Source organism: Taudactylus pleione, unplaced genomic scaffold (genome assembly GCF_031769625.1).
Source record: "Taudactylus pleione unplaced genomic scaffold, aTauple2 ptg000333l, whole genome shotgun sequence".
In the NCBI taxonomy this organism is placed as follows: domain Eukaryota; kingdom Metazoa; phylum Chordata; class Amphibia; order Anura; family Myobatrachidae; genus Taudactylus; species Taudactylus pleione.
The window spans coordinates 8,059,494-8,076,134 of NW_028284734.1; the positions used below are offsets into that span (position 1 = coordinate 8,059,494).

At 41.8% G+C, this 16,641-nt stretch overlaps 1 protein-coding gene across 2 annotated transcripts in view; it reads right to left on the reverse strand.

Annotated features, from left to right (window-relative positions):
• The window catches only part of BDP1 (BDP1 general transcription factor IIIB subunit), a 184,713-nt gene that overhangs the window by 9,859 nt on the left and 158,213 nt on the right, over positions 1-16,641 (reverse strand). For both annotated transcript variants that reach the window (XM_088443767.1, XM_088443766.1), the window contains 12 exons: positions 16,088-16,275; positions 15,353-15,701; positions 14,996-15,079; positions 11,682-11,715; positions 10,693-10,767; positions 6,973-7,144; positions 6,643-6,805; positions 5,415-5,472; positions 4,816-4,990; positions 2,526-2,688; positions 2,389-2,419; positions 1,765-2,014 (listed from right to left, as the gene is read on the reverse strand). In XM_088443767.1, coding sequence (XP_088299893.1) covers positions 1,765-2,014; positions 2,389-2,419; positions 2,526-2,688; positions 4,816-4,990; positions 5,415-5,472; positions 6,643-6,805; positions 6,973-7,144; positions 10,693-10,767; positions 11,682-11,715; positions 14,996-15,079; positions 15,353-15,701; positions 16,088-16,275 — 1,742 coding nt within the window. The remainder of the gene's footprint in view (positions 1-1,764; positions 2,015-2,388; positions 2,420-2,525; positions 2,689-4,815; positions 4,991-5,414; positions 5,473-6,642; positions 6,806-6,972; positions 7,145-10,692; positions 10,768-11,681; positions 11,716-14,995; positions 15,080-15,352; positions 15,702-16,087; positions 16,276-16,641) is intronic.

A 16,641-nucleotide genomic window follows, 5' to 3' on the forward strand; every position in this document is an offset into this window, starting at 1 on the left:
TATTATAGAGACCAAACTAGGTTCTATCTAGATTCTGCCGCTGCCCATATATGCTACTGCTATGCACAGGGGAGTTATACATATATACATTTTTTTTTTTTTTTTTTTTAACAGATTCTACACAGCACAGCGTATTCCACTGCGCCATCAATTCAGTAGACAATACTGGCAATAACAGACATATATATATATATATGCGTGTGCGCATGCACACACACACACACACACACAAATGCACACACTTGCAGGAAGGCCCCGCACATACATACATGTATAAACACACACTTCCCCATGTAGGCATGTCATATTACATTAGGCATGCCTTGTACTAGCTGCAGCAGCGGAACTGGCATTTAAGGTTACAGTGGGTGTAGCCTCTACAGGGGCCCAGACCTCTCTCTGCACTGCCAAGAGCGTAAACCTGCGCTGTACTGCGCGCCAACTAAGCGAGAGGCTTAGAAGCAATAGGGCACCTGCTCCCCGGGAGTAGTAATGGCCGCCGGACCTAAGCCACGCCTCCGCACCGCCAGGAATAGCACTAGCTTCGTTACAGTTCCCGCTAATGGCGGGCATTTGGCGCTACACCTCCCATCTTCATTTTGGGAGGACTACTGCGCGCCCCATGTCCTGTCAGCGCTTTATGATCAGCGGTGCAGCGTCTCCTTCTTTATAAGAGGAGGGAGAGCATGACTCTGTTTAAGCGCGCCTATAACAGATTAACTTGGAGATTAACTTGGCGCCGGTGTTCTTTGTAAACACCGGCGCTGTGATAATTGACAGCCGCTGAGCGGCTGCTAGATTACAGACAGCCGAGCTGAAGCGGTGTCTAAGTGCCCCCGTTAATGCCGTCACCGGAGCTTCTACGGTACAAGCCCCGGTGCGGCTACAATTATTCCACACAGAGGCACCTATAGTGACTCACTGCCAGACGGTCCTCCCCTCCTTAAATAGGAGGGGGAATTAGTGGCTAGTAGAGACCCGGCCGCTGACTGCAGAGTGCAGCGGCGGGTCACATAAGCAGCTCCGACACTGCCAGTTTACTGACAGGGGGAAGGAGGCGGTAATAGCCGCTTGTTCCTGAGCCCAGCGTTTTTGGCCCACCACTCCAGCTAGTCAGGACTGGGATGCTGGGCTGAGGGGGCGGCGAGGAACCCGGACACATGCCGGTGTCAGCAGTGGCGGGCCTCGCAGAGTCCGATGACTCAATTTGTTATTGCCCCCTCCTCAGGGTCACCGGACACAGGCTGCAGTAGCCGTGTGGTGCCCTCCCGGCGGCTCCCACGTAGCAGGCAGACTGCCACAGTAAGCAGCCTGCCTGTCCTCAATGCTTGTTAAATAAACATTAAAATTAAAAACTATGAAAAAGGCTGGAGACAGTCTGATGTGCTACCGGCTCTCTCGGGCACATTCTAAAAACTGGGGCTGATGGGGCATAGAGGGTAAGGAGCCAGTCACACTTCTGAATTATTTAAAGTGCCAGGCTCTGCTCTACCACCGTCTATACCCCACTGTCTTGAACTTCAGTGTCCCCTAGTGGATGAAGGAGAAAAAAAACAAAAACAAACTGCAATACAAAAATATATGTATACCATTATAAGCCATGTTTGGTGCCATCACAAATTCATGCACTTGATTTCTAAGCGCTTGACATTGCATGGTCACAGAACACCTTTGTGACTACAGCATCCTTTTACATTCCAGCAAGTAAAACAATTATACTATACATCTTGAAAAGCTTTCCTACTTTTAAACAAATATTCTCACCTTTTTAATGGTGTTTTGGATGCTGCTGCTTGTTTTGTACATGCTGAAGGCAAGTTTGTGTTTAATAATTCTATGCTGCCAGCTGCCGGCTTGTCTGTGTGCACACTGTCACTGTGCTTTGTACACTCGGGCAGCTTTTCTCCCCCCACAGGAAAGTCCTCAATCTGAGCAAATTCAGTTGTGTTTTCAGGTCTGGGTTCAGTGGGTGATGCCTCGTGTGTACGTCCATTGTCATAATCTGTTTCAGCAGCTGGCAAAACAAAACAATATACAATAGGCATTGCCTAACTGCAAACAAAGGGACATTGTCGGTACTCTAGATTTTACCTACTCACAAGTGATACAGTATGTAAACAACAGAACTGGGCATACTTAGCTCAGAGAGGAGAAACGCATCTGATTACAGTACTTCAAGAACAGGCTGATTGTCAACTAACAGGTCAAGAGGTTTTTTTAGATTTATATGCAGGTGGAAGGAGTTCTGTAGATGAATTACAGAAGCCGCTCTGTCCAATCTTGTGTAAAAAAGGATTTAAAATGCACTTTGTAATACAAGATAAAGGTCTAAGAAGAGCCTTCATCATACTAAATGGCGGAGTTCATATTTTTCTTGTAAATATTCACCTGTAGCGTTAATCTTATAATCTTCTCCTTGCTAAAAAAAAAAAAAAGAAAGAAACATATTAGTAAATGAATAAAATCTTATGACTATATATACATAAGGACAACACGACTTAATGGTCAGAGAGTTACTTTGTTACCTGAATACTTTCATAAAGAACAATTATCTTCTCAGGGGGGCTGCTGTCTGACCCGCTGGCATTTCTCTTCCTAGAAGACTGACTACACATTAATTCTGTGTCTTCCTGATCAGCCGTACGAGGCTCATAGGATATGGATTCCAAGCACACAGGGAACCCAGAGCTATGCAATGGAGAAAAGAAAACGTGGTAACATTTTGTTTGATTGACAAAGTCATGTACCAGTAAAACACTGCATTTCTACCGACGTTACATGGCATGCAATTAAAAACAAATTAATTTGTTCGGTATTACATATTTGTATCTCAATGATCTAAAAGCAAAGATTAAAAAAACTGTATTTTTATACACAAGTTAAATCCTTTGCAATACATTGGGCCATATTCAATTAGCGGCGAAAACGACAGATTTTTCCGGCATAGGCGAAAACGGCAGTTTTTCGCCAAAAAACAGCGATATTTTCGCCAAAAAACAGGCGAAAACGCAATTGTCAAAAAAAACTGGAGAAAAGTTTCCTCCATTCCAGACCAGGGGGGAAAAAAAAAGCAAAATCCCTATTTTTGGCTAAAAATGTGGGGATTTCTTTCAGAGCCATTTGGACACATGATAATGATAAATGACCCCCCCCAAAAAATCATAAGTTGCGCACTTTGGCGAAAACGACCACGCAAATTTTGGGTAAAAAAAAACAACCAGTTGAAAATGTATTGGGTCTGATTTTTCGGGGGATGGTATGGATGTGTGAATTATTTTAAACATCGCATGCGGTCGCAGCAGGCAGTTTTTTTACAGTCTTTAAAATTTAGTTTGTACGACACAAAAATAAACTTGCACCCATTTTAACGTACCCCCAATTTACGTGGAACAGTAATTTCCTGGAAAAAATAGCTTCCTATCATTTTCAACGTTTTTGGTCGTTTTTCGCCAAAGTGCGCAACTTACATATTTTTTGGGGGGTAATTTATCATTAGGGGGTGTCCAAAGGGTTCTGAAAGAAATCCCTACATTTTTAGCCAAAAATAGGGATTTTGCATTTTTCTTTTGTCTGGTCTGGGATGGAGAAGATTTATCTCCAGTTTTTTTCCGCCAATTGCGTTTTCGCCTGTTTTTTGGTGAAAATATCAGTTTTTTGGCGAAAAAAAACCGGTTGTTTTCACCGCTAATTGAATACGGCCCATAGTGGTAGTGTCCCACTCTTGTCCTTGGCTGTTTAAAATAGACAATATGATTTCCTTCCTCTATATCAGCGGTTTTCAACCGATGTGCCGCGGCACACTAGTGTGCCGTGGCCGGTTGTGAAGTGTGCCGCGGGGCTGTCAGAGCCACCGGGCACATTTTACTGTACTTCAGCATCCTGGGCCACACTGAGCTCCTCTGGGAGACTCAGGCGCGACCGGGTAGTGACCTGCAAAGATGCGGCGGCGTGACATCACAGGTCACGCACGCCGCGTTGTCCACTGCCTTCGAGCCCGCTCTGCCAGCCAACGCCCTGCGCCAATCAGCCAGCCCGCGCTCTGTCCAGGCAGGCTCTGCAGCCTGCCTGGAAGCCCGCCCGCAAGCGATCCTGCTGCAGTGTGAGTGACAAGGGGGGAAGAAATGTGGGTTTTGTGGGGACCAGACATTTTTTTCTTCTTCATGGGTACCAGCCAGTTTATTTTTTCGTGGGAACCAGTCATGTCATTTTTTTTTAGTGAGAACCAGCCATATGTTATCCAGCCATATATTTGCCTATTTAGTGGGGAAGAATGTGTTTTGTTTTTTGTTTCTGTGGGGCCAGCCATAGGTTTCTTTTTCTGTGGGGAGCAATTCTGTGGGGCGCAATGTGGTATGGTTGTTTTTTTGTGGGGAGCAATGTGGTTTTTTTTTTCTGTTAGGCCAGCCAATGGGATTGTTTTATTCTTGTGGGGGCCAATGTAGTGTGCTTTTTATTCTTGTGGGGGCCAATGTAGTGTGTTTTGTTCCTGTGGGAACTAATGTAGTGTGTTTTTTCATAGTCCGAGCACACCGCATCGCCGGATAGTGTGCCTCGGCAATTTTAAAATCTTGTGCAGGGTGCCGCGAGTTAAAAAAGGTTGAAAATCACTGCTCTATATCATTATAAGTATTAAACTTGTGAAAGCTCATGAAGCCAGGGGCGCTGCCTGACACCTCAGTGGAGACACTATGCTGCCCAGCCCAATCTGTATTATTGGCAGCATAGAAAATCAAAAAGATCATTCTTTCTAAACTCGTGTCCTTGATTTGAAAATCAATCACTCTCTCTAAATGAAGCTACATATTAACATCTCACCTTTGACTCGGAGTTGGGGCTAGAGAGGAGCCTGAGCTGATCATCACAGGAGCTGGAAGAGAGTCTGCTGAATTTGAATCGCATGAATAAGCATAGTCCTCATTAATTGGAATTTCTACCAGTGTCAAAATAAAGGTCGCTTCTTCTGCAGGGCAACTGTTATCAAGGAGGCTATCTGTAATCAAGAACACACACAAAAGATACACGTAACAAAAAAACAAACCAAGGCATGTAATACACGGTATATGTTGTAGGGTTTTGTATGAGGTTTTTATGATTACATGTGAAGATAAATTAAATGGGCACCCTTGAAATATTTTATGACCTCTAAATTCTGATGCCATACTGAATATTTAAAAAAAAAAAAAAAAAAAAAAGTAACATTACATGTCTACTGCCAGGATGGCCATCAGTTGTCAGCAACAGAAGAGGTACCCCCTAGTGGCCATATGTAGTCACTGTCAGATACTGGAAGTCACAGCTGATAGTGTTTAATCCATAGAATTTATGACAGTACCCAACAAAAAAAGATAAAGTGTAGGAGAAAAAAAGCATGTAATGTTTATTCTGTTCCCAGCTAGTGGAAGTGTTCAACATACCTGACACTTGAGACATCGAGTCATGCTGCAGCGTCTCCTCATGCATACTGCAGAAACTCTATATTATACAACCAGAAAAACAGTTTTAAAAACATTGTGTGCGAAAATTTTTTTATTCTAGAACTGCCCACTAAGGGCCTTATTCAGAGGTGGACGCTAATCCCATCGCCACTGTGTATCTGTACTCAGCGGTGCTGCAAAAATATGCAGATTCCAACGCTGTCGGGACTTTACTGGTGGTGTCTCTGATCAGCTATTTGCATACAAAGCCGCACCATCGAACATCTGAGCTACTCTATGGCTGCTCAGAAAGTCTCAGATGTATGCTACAGAAGCTAATGCGACATGAGAATTTAACTTTGACCGCCAACATTAATCAATCCTGGCCTATGCGCAGTACAATATATGTAAAAAAATGTTTCGCTCGACTCCGCAAACATCGGCATCGCATCCACCTCTAAATCAGGCCCTAAATTGCTACTACACTATGTAGACAAAAGTGATTGGACACTGACAGCAAATAGATCAACAAGATTTATTGACGTCAGTACTTTGTAGGTCCGCCACGTACTGGAGACTCCCTTCTTGGCAAACTGTCCACAAGTACCTGGGTAACAGCAGGCGGTATGTTTTACCATTCCGCCTTAAGTACAGTCAGTGGGTTTAAGATCTGGACTCTGAGTTGATCGAATTTTCTGTATACCAGTCCGGGATCGCCCTGGAAACATGACAGGAGGCATTGTCGTCCTGATAAAAACATTTGTTGTTTCCATAGAACTGCCACAATGTAGGGAGCACAGAGTTATCGAGAACATCTCTGTACTTCTCAGAGTTAATGTGACCATGCATTGCATCTACTGCAGGAGACCACCATTATGCTTGCGCAGGGGTGTCCAATCACTTGTCTAAATAGTGTACATTGACAGGAATACTCTAGGTCAGTGGTGCTCAACTCCAGTCCTCAACACGTCATGTTCGTAGATTACTTTAATCATGCACAGGTGAGTTATCTATGTTGCTGGGTCAGTAATTATCCCACCTGCTTCCACAGACAGACATCCTCAAAACATGACCTGTTAAGAAAACTTAAGCAATGAGGTTGAGACGTAATTGATCTACAGTAATTTAAATCAAATGTAATTTTCTCTAATATTACATATGTAAGAAAGCAAAAAAAACCTTTTCATTTTCTTACATAGAAGTGCATACCTGTCAGTCATTCTCCTACCTGATCTACTGGCATCAATAAATTCTCATTTAATGTATGCAAAGAATTCTCAGAGGAATCGAAAGCAGAACTGATCATAACATCTGTCTGTGATGTCTCAGGCCTGAAGAATGAGCCACTTTCTGCTGGTGAACTGGGGAAATCATGATAATCTTCCACCGACCTACAAATAAATCACATGAATGTCAGACTAGAAGCCCACCACGATAATCTTTTGCTGTGTATCTAGTTACCCGCTTTCGGTTAGATTACAAGAAAAACTATATACATATCCAGTTTTCTCTTGTTGCATGCCAAACAGAAAGTCTCATAAAGGGAAGAGATGCTAACCTTGCATTTACTGTAGTGTTTGCTGCACAAACAGAGTGTTTGTTGTTAGAGAGAAGTTCAGTTGTAGGAGAGGATAATGATTCGAATCTTCTGAACTGTTCCAAGTCATTCTGGCTTCTGGGATTTGATGGCAGTTCATTCTCTGCACAGCGATCAGAACTCACAGATTCTCCTGACGGAATGATGATAGTTTTTTTTGGTCCCAGGACACATACAAGGGGTTACATTTCGTACAGGAAAAAAACAAAATGCACTTATTGCGCAATTTCTTCATTACAATTCCACTGGTGGCAGGGGGTGGGGCGAGGGCAATATGGCCACAATTCAGAAGACATTTGGATAAAATTAGAACTCTAAAAAACGAATGCTGAATTAGAATAGGCAATTCACTATGCAGGTTTTACGGTGATACGGCCAGTATCCCGGCACTTAGAAAGTAGCGGGGTTAGGTACTAGGAGGAAGGTTAGTGTCAGGCACTAAAGGGTTAGGTTAGGTTTAGGAGGTTAGGTTTAGGCAGTGGGGGGGATACCTACCGACAGGTGTCGGTATCCTAACCCTATTGAGATGCCGGCGTCAGGATTTTGATCGCCGGCATCCCGTACCCAACCCGTTTTACGAACCTGTAAACTATGTAAATATATATAATATGCAGGTATCTCCTGAGGAGCAATACAAGCCCCAACAGAAAAAGGATAGGCGTCACTCCAATTGTAGGAAAAATAAACTTCTATTAAGTATGAAACATATTACACAAACAGTGTCAACGTTTCAAAGTCACGGCGGACCTTTTCATCAGGACTTGCAGGACTTTATGCACAAGTCCTGATGAAAAGGTCCACCGTGACCTTGAAACGTTGACACTGTTTGTGTAATATGTTTCATACTGAATACAAGTTTATTTTTGCTACAATTGGAGTGCCGCCTATTCTTTTTCTGTTGGGGCTTGTATAGCTCCACAGGAGATACCTTAATTGCACCCCACCTACAGGAGGGCACCCAAAACGCTCATGGACATCTCATGCTGAGTGCCAAACCACCATCTACATATATATATAGGTCATTCCATGACATATAGGACACAATACATGATAATTAAATTGCATCACAGAATATGTCAAGACATTTTCAACTTCATTTCTTTCTATTGATGAACTTAATGTAACTGTCACAGTGACTTCAGATGTAGTTAACGTTGGTGACTGGTTCTATGTTGAATATGATGGAAAGAGTTACCCAGGTGAGATCAAGGACATCAGAGATGGTGAATACTTAGAGAGCACAATGGAGCAAGCTGGCAGCAACTGGAAATGGCAATCACCACCAGATTAAATATTTTATACATCGTCACAGTTAATCAGGAAGATAAACAGGCCTACATTGATTAATTCACGTAGATGCTACAGGTCTGAGTAATTTGTATCAGAGCCCTTTGACTGGGGACAGAAATGTAACATGAGTCACATTCGTATGCAACATGAATCAAATGTCAAAATTGATTTTAAGTATAGTTTGGTTAACATTCAGTTTGTTTGTGTGTCAATCATAAGTTTAGGGTCTTATTAGTGTATAGTATAACAAACATTGTAAAAATAATTAGGAGAGAACTATTTAAGTCCTCTATGTCCATTCTGTTGTAACATGAGTCACACTACAAAGAGTACATTTTTTCTGCTTCTAAGCATTAATTATGACTACCTACCACATATATTATTGTCATATTTTTAACATTTTGAATTTCAGCTTCATTTTTGTGTGTGGTGCATCTAAACGTCTAAAAATTAACATGAAATGTAACGCCACATGGAATGACCCATATAAATTATATATAACTATTAAATGCTTCCTAAAAAGATCTTATAATGAACTGAGAACATCTATGCAGCTCTCCGTGTCCCCATTCAGACCCCAAAATCTATCAAAAATTTTTGGCACCCAGTGTTAAATCAGTTTCTCTTAATATCTGGGGACACTGGATACCATGGGGTGTAGAGTGTACTGTTGAAGGAGCAGGCACAAGTGCAAACTTACACTTGTTCGTGAGCTGCATCCTCCTCCTCTACATTACATAAGGCAAAAGCACCTTAGTGTCAACTTTAATAAGCCCATATGAGACAAAGATAACACACGTAACAAGAACAACACAAAAAACAAGAGAGAGTGGAAACAGAGTGTAAAACAGAAAGGCGAGTAGCAAAAATCATAATTTCGGCAACATCCGATCTAGGGGACAATGGATACCATGGAAACTTTCAAAGAGCACCCCCATGAGGCAGGGAACGCTCAGCTATGGCTGCACGCAAAACTTGACTCCAAAAACCGACGTCTTTAGCTACAACAACATTACATTTGTAGAATTTCGTAAAAGTATACATTGAGGACCAGGTGGCCATCTTGCATAATCACTCCACAGAGGCACCATGTCCCACCACCCACGAGGTGCTCACCAATCTAGTAGAATGGGCCACCAGGCGATCTGGGATTTGGGCCCCCTATGACATTTCCTTATCTGATCGTCGCCGTGATCCATCTGGCCACCAGTCGCACGCCAACCTCTCTTGTGCGCATCCTAGAGGATGCTATCCGTTTTACGGTATACAGCAGATCTCCGCAAGGCTCTGACATCATGGAGACCCGGGGCATCCTTGCTGCCAGAGGATGTGTCCTCACTCAGAGCCGGAATCATAATATCCTGGTTTAGATGAAACCGGGAGACAACCTTTGGCTGAAAAGAAGGTCTGGTGCGCAGAACTGCCCTCTCTTGCTTAAAAACGAGGAACGGTGACCTGCAAGAAAGCCACCAACTCCGAGACTCGTCTGGCAGATGAAATAACCAGCAAAAAAAAAAAAAGACTTTCCAGGTCAGAAATTTGAGATCCTCGATCTCTAGAGGATCAAAGGTGGCTTTTGTAGTGCAGATAGGACAATACCATGGGGTGTAGAGTGTACTGTTCAAGGAGCAGGCACAAGTGCAAACTGCACATGCGCGCAGCATCCATTCAGACTCCGGGATCCGTCACCGCAGCGGTGGTGGGGACTCCCAACCTCCCGATTTGACTGTCCTGTTCCGCTGAAATCGGGATGTTGGGGAGGTGTGCGCCCCCTATGGGTGGCGCCCCTGTTCGACTGCACTGGTCGAACACCCCTAGAGTGGGCCCTGCAGCAACTTACATTGGAAAAATATTAAAAATAAAACAAAAACAAAAAAAACTCATAGCCCTTCGAATAAAACGTGCCCACCTCTTGGGAACTAAAAAGTAAAGGGACATAGAATATTTTGAATATCATTGTTCTTAGTACCTGTAGTGTGCGCCTGTATTCTATGTCCCTTGCATTGTACTACAAGTCTCAGCATGGAAGCACCTCTTATTAGGTTTAAAAAAAGGGTGGGCAGTCCAAGACTCCTCCCCCTTTCCACTAAAAAGAAAACCAAGGTGCTTTGCACTATGGGATGTAGAGGGGGAGGCAGCTCACCAACAAGTTTAAAGTTTGCACTTTTGCCTGCTCCTGAACAGCGCACTCTACACCCCATGGTATCCAGTGTCCCCCAGATCGGGTGTCAGAGAATACTTAATTCTGGATGTAGTTGTAAATATGACCACTTCAAATAGTCTACTCATACCACATACAAGATACCATGTATGCCTACAGTGCATCAAATCCAAACTAACCAGAATTCAAAGTTGGATTCCATGCCCACAATGACAGCTGTACATACAGACCTATATGGGATTGGGAAGACGAATTGCCCATTGATATCAACGTCATTGCTGCTTCAGTGCTTCCGTCACACTGCTCTATAAATAGAACGGATATCGGAATCAAATGTGCAGTATATATATTTGAAAAAAAAAACAAAAAAACAAGGCTGTAAACATAGTTCCTATCCTTACACTAACTGGAGGATCAAAACACAAATTTGTCATTAAAATTTCCATATGCCAGATCTAGCAGGCACATATATATTAGCCAATGGGGTATAGAAAAGGAGATTCAGCTTTTGGAGTAAAATTGAAAGACCCAAGCTCCTGCACCTTACTCTATACCCACAGGTGTTTTAGTGTCCCCCAAGGATGAAAGACAAACAGATTACTGTGTGTAAATGAAATACTGGAGGTTATACTAGGAGTAGGAGATGGGGACTACAGTTCATGTGAATAGGCACGGTCTATTTCTGTCATTTCTGTCTTGCATTCTCTTCATTCAATAACTGTTTATCAAATAACAAGAAGGAGAGGGAGAAGGGTACAGAATGAAGAAAGAGGGATATAGTACATATAGTACATAAGAGCAGATAGAATGCTTAACATTTTTTTCCAATCCATAATCAGCTAGATCCAATATTAAATCTCTCATAATAGTAGTAAAAGCATTTAGTACCTGTTCACCCAACACAAGTATATCCATATCACAACGTCAATTTGGTTCCTCAGGCTATAAAACCTTAAATATGCCCAAGCAATACAGATTCAACAATTATTTTGAAAGTTGTGCCAGCTACTCTATTTAGCCTTCATTGTTCAAAAGTAATGCAAAGTAATTCAAATTTTTCATTTATATTCTACAGTTTCAGTCTTGTGTTATTTTTTTTGCATTACCGTTATTATAGTACAATACAGACTGTATAAAATTGCACATTATATTGCATAAAATACATGTGCAAAACCCATTTGTATATCACTGTATGAGTGAGCAGTTGTTTTATAGTTACCTTTATTATCTGTTTTTTCCATAGAAACCACCACCTAAAAAGAAAAAAAAAGGGCAGCACGTTAATTAGGTGTTGGTGTTGTGTTTTTTGAAGAAGGATAGAAGAGGATTTTTATCTTACTTGTAAAATCCTTGTTTTCTAAGTCCATGGGGGACTGTGGGTTTAGGTGGGGCTGGTGGAGCCTGTGCACCACATAGTTAAAGTTTGCAGCAGCAGCACAGGCTCCTCCTCCCCTATAGGCTAAATAGCCCTGGTGCCTAACAGAATACCTTTTACTATTATACGATGTTCTAGCAGCCTAAAACAAGTGAGTAAAGCCAGTCCTCGCAATAAAAAGATATCGAACAAAAATTGTGTTGTGGCGTTTAGACCATCACATGGAACAATGTATTAATAAAAATATTTATTTTACAACACAAAACGAATTGCTCCTGGGAGTATATAATAATCAGATTAAATAATCATTCTAATGCTTAATGGCATTAAAACTGTTTAGCAGCTGACTCATTCTGTACTCAACCACTGTAATAAATATACAGTACCTTGCAAAAGTATTCACCCCCTTTTGCATTTTTCATGCTTTGTTGCCTCACAAACTGGAATTAAAATGGATTGTTTGAAGGCGTGCATCATTTCATTCACAGAACATGCCTACAACTGTGAAGTTGTGTGGTTTTTTTATATTATGAATCAAACAACATTTAGGACAACATAACAGAAAACTTCAGCATGCATAACTATTCACCCCCCTAAAGTCAGTACTTTGTCGAGTCACCTTTTGGGCAATTACAGCTGCAAGTCACTTTGAATAAGTCTCTATGAGCTTGCCACATCTTGCCCCTGGGATTTTTGCCCATTCCTCAAGGCAAAACTGCTCCAGCTCCTTCATGTTGGATGGTTTCCGATTGTGAACAGCAATCTTCAAGTCTGACTACAGATTCTAAATTGGATTGAGATCTGGGCTTTGACTAGGCCATTCCAACACATTTATATGTTTCCCCTTAAACCACTCGAGTATTGCTTTAGCAGTATGCTTCGGGTCATTGTCCTGCTGGAAAGTGAACCTCCGTCCCAGTCTCAAATCACAGGCAGACAAACCGGTTTTACTCAAGAATATCCCAGTATTTAGCACCATCCATCTTTCCCTCGACTCAAATCAGTTTCCCAAAACATCCGCACAGCCTGATGCTGCCACCACCATGTTTCACTGTGGGGATGGTGTTCTTGGGGTGATGGGATGTGTTGGGGTTTGCGCCAGACATAGCGCTTTTCTTTGTGGACGAAAAAGTAAAATTTTAGTCTCATCTGACCAGAGCACCTTCCTCCATACATTTGGGGAGTCGCACACATGCCTTTTGGCAAACTCAAATCGTGTCTTCTTATGTTTATCACTAAGTAATGTTTTTTTTCTGGCCACTCTTCCATAAAGCCCAGCTCTATGGAGTGTACGGCTTATTGTGGTCACATGTACAGATACACCAGTCTCTGCTGTGGAACTCTGCAGCTCCTTCAGGGTTACCTTTGGTCTCTGTGCTGTCTCTCTGATTAATGCCCTCCTTGCCCGGTCTGTGAGTTTTGGTGGGCAGCCCTCCCTTGGCAGGTTTGTTGTGGTACCATGTTCTTTCCAATTGATGATGATGGATTTGATGATGCTCCGGGGATCATCAAATATTTGGATATTGTTTTATAACCCAACCCAGAATTGTACTTCTCAACAACTTTGTCCCTGACTTGTTTGGAGAGCTCCTTGGTCTTCATGGTGTGATGCCTCTTGCTTAGTGGTGTTGCAGCCTCTTCGGCCTTTCAGAAAAGGTGTGTTTATACTGACAGATTATGTGACACTTAGATTTCACACAGGTGTACTTCATTTCACTAATTATGTGACTTCTGAAGGTAATTGGTTGCACAAGAACGTTTGAGGGGCTTCATAGCAAAGGGGGTGATTACATATGCACATGCCAATTTTCAAAATTGTATTTATAAAGATTCGTTTTTATATATATTTTGCTCATTTCACTTCACCAAATTAGACTATTTTGTGCAGATCTATCATATAAAATTCAGATAAAAATATAAATAAATTAATTAATTACAGGTTGCAATTAACAAAAAAGGTAAAAAGCCAAGGGGTGTGAATACTTTTGCAAGGCACTGTACCTGTACATAGTATCCATACAGATATTAGTTAACAGAGGAGATATATTTGTAAATAAAAATATATACAATGTAGCAATTACTTCAATAGAGAGAAAATTGGAAAAAAAAAAACTGTACGTATTGATGCAGTTAACCCAATAATTGGACCTCCTCCTCCTTTAATCATGTTGGTGGTATTCAGGAAATTTATAACACAAATAAGTCCAACCGTGCTATTTACTCACTACACAGCAAGTCCTCCGCTTCCAGCCACATCCACTGATTAATAGAAACTTCTGTAGTATAACACTGCTGACTTGATGTCTAACTGAGTGGCCACGACTGCGCCAAATTGCACCTGAGCATTTAACACAATGTGAGCCAATGGCACCCCAATCCATGTGGGTAGTGTCGAGGACATACAAGATATGTCCTCTCTCGTTAATCCGCCATGTGTTATGAGTATGTTACACAGGGCGCAGCAGTCGGCTCCCTTGCCACTCGGCCGGCGCCAGGTGTATTTTTTGCCATAAATGTGTCTTATTTGCAATGTGATGCGAATAAGACGCACAAGCAGACTTTGCCGATTAAAATGATATTACTGGTTGGCCCTGTGCTCCGACCACGGCTATGCGCTCCGGGGATGAAGCCAGTGTGCCCTTCAACAGAGCAGTGTTATGGACCGGGCGCCAAGTAAAAATAATAAACGTAATCAGCTGCAGAGACGTGCCCAGCTCCTTGTACACCAAAAAGAAACTGCCTGCAGGGGGCGGGGTATAGGGGAGGAGGAGCCTGTGCAGCTGCTTCAAACTTTAACTATTTGGTGCCCAGGCTCTATTTGGTGCCCAGGCACTGGGACTGTGGGTTACCTATACCCACAGTCCCAGTGTTCCCCATTGGATGAAAGAAAAAAATTAATAACAATTTCATAAACATGTCGCTGTGTTAATGATAATAAAATGTACTAGTGTGTTACTGTTGGAAAACCTGCTTTGAATACAACTGCAAATAAAAATAAACATACAATAAATACCATAAAGTCAGCACAGAATGAACATTTATATATTACATTGAATAATAAACCCTGTGCATAAGAAGTCACTGAATTTCCATCACACTATAAAAAGAACTCTGGTACCTCCTGTCCATGTATCTAAGATGAGTGTACGAATACTTACATGCTCCAAAGTTAGAGAATTAGATTTCCCGGATTCCAAGCTTGCATTACTTAGTACATCTGCATCTTCCACTGGTATTTCAAACTGTATAGAACACATTCATAGGATTAACAACAATTTCAGTGGCACTTTCAGGGAATATAATGTAACACAAAGCTTGCTTCTATTGAGGTTCATGCTTTACTCTCATCAATATATTTTACGGCATCCTGATTTCATCAGACTTCTCAGTCAAGCTGGAGAACTGTACTAAGCATTACCAAACTAGGGTTTTATTTTGGATTAGGTTACATAGAATCAAAAGATGAAACACAACAGCAACAGCTAAAGAGCAATCCCCCAAACAAGAAACAATACCTCTTCTACAGTCTCTTCAATCTCAGCTGGCACATATTTTGGAGACCTCAGGCTGAAGGGGACAAAAACTGGAGCCTGGTTCAACATATCAGGAGCAAGATTATAATCCTCTTCTTCAAAGTCTAACTCTACATCTTCCTCCTCCTCCTCTTCTTGCTGCGTAGCCCTGATCTTCACCAGGGTGGTCTTCCCTTTGCTCCTGTTGGATGACGGTTTTGACACTTTGCTTTTGCTGGGTTTCACCCTTTGTACTGTCTTCCCGCTCTCTGGGCGTTGAGATGAATTTTCAGATAGTTTGGGTAGCACAGGTGGTGTTGCAGGCAATGTCTTTCTCAGCGGCCGTCCAAATCTAATGTGAAAAATATATACGGCTTTGTTATGCTACGATATCCATATTAAAAAGGCTGAAATCTCCTATAACACAGCCATATTCATATGTCTGAAAGTACTGATACTAATAAGCAGGTGGCCAGTCGTCGTCATGTTTATCACTCAATTCCAGGGTTGCACACCTGAAAAATATGTTCCAGTAAAAGCAGAGCTTTGCAGATGTGGCTTCTATTTCTGCTTAGCGCATTCCTAAAACATATATTAAAGGTCAAATAAACTACTAAAGCATTGAATGTAAGATAGAAACCTATTTCCAGTGTTACAGATTAAAACTAAAATGTTGTGATAAAGAAACCTAAAAAAGGTTGATATGGTGCATAGAAAACCTGTAGCGTGTGCCGTTACCTAGACTGCTGTGGATTACTCTGCTCCTGTGCATCGGCGGACTGGCTACTGTTCTGAAGTTTACTAGGCAATGAAACCTGATCCACCTCTGCCAGCCGAATTCTCTTGGACATGTCCTCATTGCACTCAGCAGCTTTTCTCTTATTGATTGGAGAGGATAAATGCATCTCTATGACAGAATCTTTAGTCTTGCAAAGAAAAGAAGGAAAAAAAAACCATAGTGCTTTATTCAGCAACCAATGAATAGTAAGCAGTAGGCATGCAATGACTGGGTTTCAATACAAACGTATGGCATGAGGGTTACTGACAGTAATAAAGCTTGAACCCTGATCATCACCATTATGGGGTGATGTAGAGATGAAGGCAAAGGGTGTAAATTATTAAAAAATAAAATGCACAGTGAAATCATGCAAGATTGTGCTGGTGTATATATTATTTCTGAGTATTTTAATAGGAATCATTCGGTATTCTGTTTGGGATGAATTCTGCGACTTCCAAGATCTTCTGACCATGGATCCCACTATTAATTCTAAATAAACATGTTTTTATGGAAA